General features: G+C 71.9%; 1 protein-coding gene across 1 annotated transcript in view; it reads right to left on the bottom strand.

The window, feature by feature from the left end:
• The window catches only part of FCHO1 (FCH domain only 1), a 7,796-nt gene extending 3,695 nt beyond the window's left edge, over positions 1 to 4,101 (bottom strand). Inside the window, exons 1-18 of the mRNA XM_026041477.1 lie at positions 4,048 to 4,101; positions 3,453 to 3,544; positions 3,299 to 3,373; positions 3,061 to 3,202; positions 2,832 to 2,984; positions 2,645 to 2,749; positions 2,477 to 2,575; positions 2,300 to 2,396; positions 1,559 to 1,603; positions 1,416 to 1,488; positions 1,319 to 1,340; positions 1,152 to 1,206; positions 883 to 1,061; positions 774 to 798; positions 600 to 662; positions 482 to 524; positions 246 to 355; positions 4 to 142 (exon numbers count right to left, since the gene is read on the bottom strand). Of these exons, the coding sequence (XP_025897262.1) occupies positions 4 to 142; positions 246 to 355; positions 482 to 524; positions 600 to 662; positions 774 to 798; positions 883 to 1,061; positions 1,152 to 1,206; positions 1,319 to 1,340; positions 1,416 to 1,488; positions 1,559 to 1,603; positions 2,300 to 2,396; positions 2,477 to 2,575; positions 2,645 to 2,749; positions 2,832 to 2,984; positions 3,061 to 3,202; positions 3,299 to 3,373; positions 3,453 to 3,544; positions 4,048 to 4,074 (1,544 nt within the window). The 5' untranslated portion in view covers positions 4,075 to 4,101. The remainder of the gene's footprint in view (positions 1 to 3; positions 143 to 245; positions 356 to 481; positions 525 to 599; positions 663 to 773; positions 799 to 882; positions 1,062 to 1,151; positions 1,207 to 1,318; positions 1,341 to 1,415; positions 1,489 to 1,558; positions 1,604 to 2,299; positions 2,397 to 2,476; positions 2,576 to 2,644; positions 2,750 to 2,831; positions 2,985 to 3,060; positions 3,203 to 3,298; positions 3,374 to 3,452; positions 3,545 to 4,047) is intronic.
• Positions 4,102 to 6,102: the final 2,001 nt, after the last annotated feature.

Here is a 6,102-nt window from a genome sequence, read left to right on the forward strand (position 1 = left end):
GGCTGCGGCGACCACGGGCGCGAGTCCGGCGACGGGCCGGGCGCCGGGTGCGACGGAGAGTCCAGGCCCGAGTCCTCCACGTTCTCCGGCGACGAGGAGGAGAAGGGCGACGAGGATGACGTGAGCACGTAGGCGCGGGAGGCTGTGGAGACGCTGGGGTTGGGGAGCGTAGCAGGGCCCCCCCAGCACCCCGAGTGCCCGGGCCCCTCAGCGCTGTCCTTCCCCTGCCTGGAGCGGCTGCTCACCCGAGAAATCCTCCGCTTCGAAGGACTCCAGCGGGGGCCCGAAGAGAGCTGCCATGGGCAGCGCCGCGGGCACCGTGTCGGGCGCCGCGGCTGGAGGCACGTGCCCGGTGCTGCTGCGGGCGAGGGGACGTGGCAGCGCCCATGTGGCAGCGCCCACGTCCCCTCCTCGGGCTGGGCCCTGCACAGACACGCAGCCCTGCAGACCTCTGCGGGGAGCTCTGCGCTTCACCCCGTACCTCTTCCCCGGCGCCTCCGGACACTCCTTCCCAGCGCTGTCACCTTAACGGAGACATTGGGGACGTTGCAGAGCCACCGCTGCCCCGCGAGCCAGGGGACCCCGCGGTGCCACCTCACCTGCTATGGGGGTCTCCTGGGGGTCCGTCTCGGGCAGGGCAGGTGCCAGGGCGGCTGCGTGGCCTGGCGGGGGAAGAAGGAGGTCAGGAGACATCAGGCGACAGGGACCGCCGGATGGAGCCCCCGGCACAGCCGGCTGGGGAGGGACACAGGGACGTGCCGGGGGGCACGTACGGGACGACTGGCGCTTCACGGTGCCCTGCAAGAGATTTGGGGTGGGGATAGGGTCAGCGTGACGGGGGGGGGTCCCCGCCTGCCCCCCCACAGCGTCCCCGCGCCTCACCCCCAGCCCGGGCGGCAGGATGAGGTTGCCCACGGTGGCCTTGAGCTGCTCCACGGTGGCCTCGGCGCTGCCACCCGCGTCCCGCGCGGCCACGGGCTTGATGTGCACGCGGAAGCGCCGCGGCTCGTCCTCGTCGTAGTCCGAGTCGCTGGAGGAGCAGGCGCGGGGACCCGCCTCGCCTGCACCGTTGTCAAGGGCACGTCTGGGGCCCAGGCGTCCGAGCCCCTCGCCCCAGGACCCCCTCCCCGCACTGCGCCAGGCAAGGATATTGTGGGTGACGTCGGGGCGCACGGTGAAGCCGTCCTCGTCCACCTCTGGGCAGACCTGCGGAAGATGCTCGGGGACGTGCTCGTCCCCTCCCAGTGCTCCCAGTGCCACCCAGGGGGCTTCCCTGCCCACCCTGGGGTCTCCGCCGCACGCGGCGGGTGCTACTCACCATGTCGGTGTCCGGGGACTCCCTGCGGGGGGACAGAGCAGCGTTAGGGCCTGGGGTGGCAGGGGGGGCGGGAGGCGCGCGGTGGGGGGGGTCTTACCCCGCGTCGCGGTCCCGGTCCCTGCGGCTCAGCCCGGGGATGCGGAAGGCCTTGCTGCGGCTGCGCTTGGGCCCTGGGGGGGCGCGGGGGTGAGCGGGGGGCGCGCGCGGCCCCGGCGGTGCCGGCTGCACCAACGTACTTGCCTTCCTGCGCGGGTGCCAGCCGGTACTCGTCGAAGTCCAGCGCGCCTGCGGCGGCGAGCGGCGTCAGCGGGGACCCCGCACGCACCGAGACGAGCGCGCCAGGCACGCGCAGCGCGCCGAGCACGGCGAGGGCACCAAGCGCGCCAAACGTGCTGCGTGCTTCGAGCACCCTGAGCGCACCAAGCACATCAAGCACACGGAGCACAGCAAACGTGCTGATTGCACCGAGCACACGTGCACCAAACGCACTGAGTGCGCTGAGCACACCAAGCGCACCAAACGTGCTGAGTGCATCGAGCACACCAAACACAGAGTGCACGGAGCACACCAAGTGCTCCAAACGTCCTGAGCACACCGAGCACACCAAGCACACCGAGCACACCAAACGCACTGAGTGCACCAAGCACACCAAACACGGAGTGCGCTGAGCACACGGAGCACACCGAGCACACCAAACATGGAGTGCACTGAGCACACCAAGTGCACCAAACGTCCTGAGCACACCGAGCACACCAAGCACACTGAGCACACCAAACGCACTGAGTGCACCAAGCACACCAAACACGGAGTGCGCTGAGCACACCAAGCACACAGAGTGCACCAAACATGTTGATTGCACTGAGCACAAGTGCACCAAAGACATTGAGTGCACCAAGCACAAAGAGCATGCCAAGCACACCACACGCACTGAGTGCACCGAGCGCCCGCGGCAGCACCCTGGCAGGACGGGGTCCCGCTCACCTGGCCGCTCGCGCCCCGTGCCCTTGCTCTCGGCAAAGCGGCGCAGCAGCAGCTCGGGGCCGATGTTCTCCACATTCTGCTTGAACTCCTCATGCACCTGCAGGGCATATAGGGATGGAGCCGCTGCGGTGGGGACAGCGCAAGGCCACCCCGATGGCCCCATGTCCCTGCACCCACCTGCCCGATCTGCACGTGCGTGTCCTCCACCGAGTGCGAGTAGGAGCCGATGAGCCCCTTCATGTGCCGCAGATGGGCTTCCTCCACCTCCTGGAAGTGCTGCGGGCCCGAGGGGCGTCAGGGGGACACCGCGGCGCCCGCGTGTCCCCCCCAGAGCCCGGCACCCACCATGGCCGAGTCCAGCATCCGCTGCTCGAAGTCAGCGCGGGCCGCGTTGTACTTGTCCACGGTGCGGCGCAGCGCCTCGCCCGCCTTCTTGGACTTGAGCTCTGCCTGCGGGCGCAGGGCAGGCGCTGGGGACGCGGGCGGCGCGGCGGGGACGCGCGCGGTGGGGACGCCGCGGGGTCCGTCTCACCTTGTCGATCTCCTTCTGGCTGGTGCCCTCCTTGCGCAGCCGCTCGTACTCCTGGCACTTGCTGTGGTAGCTCTCCTTGGACTTGGGCAGCAGCTGGGCCACCCCGTGCAGCAGCTGCACGGCCTCCAGCGTGCCGGCCACCTCCTCCTTGGACTGCGAGGGACACCGCGGTGGGCACGGGGGGGCCAGGGGCCGGGCACACGCCGGGGTAGGGGGGTCCCTGCGGTACCTTCTTGTGCACGCGGCCCTGCTCCTCGCCGTAGCGCGAGATCTCCTTGATGAGCTCGTGCAGCTTCTTCATGAGCTCCAGGTGGCACAGGGCCAGCTTGTCCGAGGAGATGCGGAAAACCTCCCAGAGCGGCGCGAACGTCCTGGCGGCGCCGCGGGGCCTGAGCTGCGCCGCGGCGGCCCCGGCTCCCGCCACCGGCCCCGGGCACCTCTGTGTCCCCTGTCCCACCACCGCTTACCCCAGCTGGGTGCCGTTGGTGGCCATCTTGGAGAGCTTCACCATGGCCTTGGCGTAGTTCTCCTCCACGGTGGCCCTGGGGATGGCACGGGGACAGCTGGGCAGCCATCCTGGGGTGGGGGGACGCAGCCGGGGCCCCCCGCGCCAGCCGGTACCTCTCGCGGACAAAGTCGGCCAGCTCCTTGGTGGAGATCTGCCCATGCTTCATGTTGTGGTAGAGCACATCGAAGCCGTGGTTCTTCTCGCCCTGGAGGGGACAAAGCGGTGGCGAGGAAGAGGAGACTGGGGCTGCACGCAGCTGCCCACCCCTGGCACGGCCTGCAGGACGCCTGGGCCCGCCACCCACCTCCCAGCCCGACAGGAAGGGGTGGGCTGAGCCCGCACTCCTGGGCTCTATTTCGGGCACCGTGGGGGTGGCTCTTCCCCTCCGGGGGTGCCAAGTTGCCCCTGGGGAAACTGAGGCAGCACCAGGAAGCAGCCGACAGACGCTGCAGGGACAAGGGGACCTGGAGCTGCAGGCATTGGCCGGGTCCTGCTCTGGAGTGACACCGGGAAGCGCCAACAGCGCCGCGTGCCGCAACTTCCCTGCCTGGGGATCCCCGCGGGCCGGCGCCCGGTTCCCCTTTCGGCCTCGCGGGCGCCCAACCTCCCTGCTCAAGTGCCAAGCGCTGCCGCGGGTCCCGCGGGCTGCCCCGCAGGGACCCAGCAGCGCCCACCCATGCAGCGGCACCCAGGGGTGCCGGCACTTACCCAAAAGTGCTCGGCGAAGTAGGACATGGTGGCGGCGCCCGGGGTGGGGGCCGCTCGCCGCCCCCGCGCTCAGCTCCCGGCACCCTGCGACAGAGCCGCAGTCCGACCCTGCACCCAGAAGGGCCACCCGGACGCCTGGGCCCTCCTGCCGGGGTGCCAGCATGGATGGAGCATTCCAGGCCCTCCTCCGTCCCCCCAGATTTCCTTGGTGGCAGCAGCACATCCCGGGAGTTTTGGGGGACACTGAGCATCACCAGCTGGGACGCGGGGAGGAGGGGCTGTTCCGGCAGGGCCCCCCGCATTTTTGATTGATTTTCACGGGAATTCATCTCACAGACGCGGAGCTGCAGTGTCCATGGAAACCGTGCGCCATGCACCCGTGCCGTGCACCCGTGCCAGCTGCACCCCAGCACCGTGCACCCATGCCGTGCACCCGTGCCACGCACCCACGCCAAGCGCCAGCGCCACGCACGGCGCCGTGCCCCCACGGCGAGCGCGCGGCCCGTGCAGCAGCCCGGCGCGGAGCCCCGGGCCGTGCACCCGCAGGGCGCCCCCGTGCCCGGCGCGGCGGGTGCCAGGCACCCCGGGGCCGGCCCGACACCAGATACGCAGCTAAATAATAAATGAGCGGCGGCCGCGCGCGGTCCCTCCTGTCGACCGCGGCGCCCTGAGTGTCGGGGCCCAGGAGTCCGGCTCCCTCCCGCCCACCACGGGGCTCCGGTCCCGGGGAGCAGAGGGCGACGCAGCCGGGTGCTCAGTGCTGGCGGCTGCTGCACCCGCACGGGGCCGGCGCCCCGGGGCCCGCTGAGCCGCGGGAGCAAAACAGGAAACCAGAGAGCTCCGGCACGGCGGGGGGGGACGGGGGGGAATGATTTTCTTCCTACCCCCGCGTCGCGCCGGGCTTGTTGGGATGCCGGGGGTCAGAGCAAGGGGCTGGGGGACACCAGGCCCCCTGGACTCACCCTGTGCTGCTGGGGGGCACCGCGGGCCCCCCCGCGCATCCTCGGCACGCTGGCCACCGCCGCAGGCTCTGCAGGGGGAAACGGGGGTTACGGAGCAGCCCCCCCGGCCCCCGACACCCCCCAGCTCCGGCGGCCGCCCTGCACCGAGCGCGGGAAGCGCCGGGGCAGGGGCCTGGCCGAGCCACCTGTGTCACGAGCAGGGCGGGCTCAGCCGAGGGCCCCAGCGCCACTTCCCCTGACAGGCGCCCCGGGCAGCAGTGCCCCGTGGCGAGCGGGCCCAGGCGTTCGGGGACCTGCAGCGGTGGCGGCAGCGCCGGCGGGGGCAGCAGCGGGACCCCAGACTCCCAGTTCCAGCCTGGGGCAGCGCTGGGGGGGCTCACGGCCCCTTCCCACCCCGCTGGCTGCTCGTCCTGCCCCCCGCCCGGGGTGACGGCGGCGCGGGAGCCACCGTCGCAGGATGCTCCTGCAGCCGCAAGGGCGCTGAGGCGCCTTGAACTCATCGCACCCAACGCGCAGAGCTTGCGGGGCCAAAGTCCCGGCCAAAGCCCTGAGATGGCAAAAGGCACCGAGGGCCACCAATGTCCCCGGGCAAGATGGGGGACAGCTGAAGGGCCCAGGCCCGGCGGGGGGTGCAGAGGGACACACGCAGCAGGTGGCAGCGGGCGGGGGGTCCCTGCACGGTCGGGGCGCTGCAGAGCCGTCCTCGTGGGGAGGGGGCATCCCGTCCCCGTGGGGCCCCCGTGCGGATGCCGTGACCTTCAGCGGCCGGACGGCGCTCCGGAACGTGACGGGACGGACACGGCGGCGCCGAGGGGCGGGGGGACCAGGTGATGGCCCCCCCCCCGCCTCACCTGGCGCTATGGGGGGGCAGAACCGGGGGGGCTGCCCCGTCCGCGGCGAGAGGGTCTCGGCCGCGGGGACTCCTGCCCCTGCCGGGGGGCCGATGCTCAGCGGGGTGCGGGGCGGGGGTTGCGCCCTGTGCGCCCCCATGCAGCGGGGTGGGGGGGGCGCTTGCAGCGCCGCGTTCAGGCGATGCCCCCGGGGCTGCTGCAAGGGGGGGGTCGCACAGAGGTGCCCCCCACCCGTGGTCCGC

The sequence above is a fragment of the Nothoprocta perdicaria genome, unplaced genomic scaffold (genome assembly GCF_003342845.1).
Source record: "Nothoprocta perdicaria isolate Ctin4 unplaced genomic scaffold, notPer1 scaffold_286, whole genome shotgun sequence".
Lineage (NCBI taxonomy): Eukaryota > Metazoa > Chordata > Aves > Tinamiformes > Tinamidae > Nothoprocta > Nothoprocta perdicaria.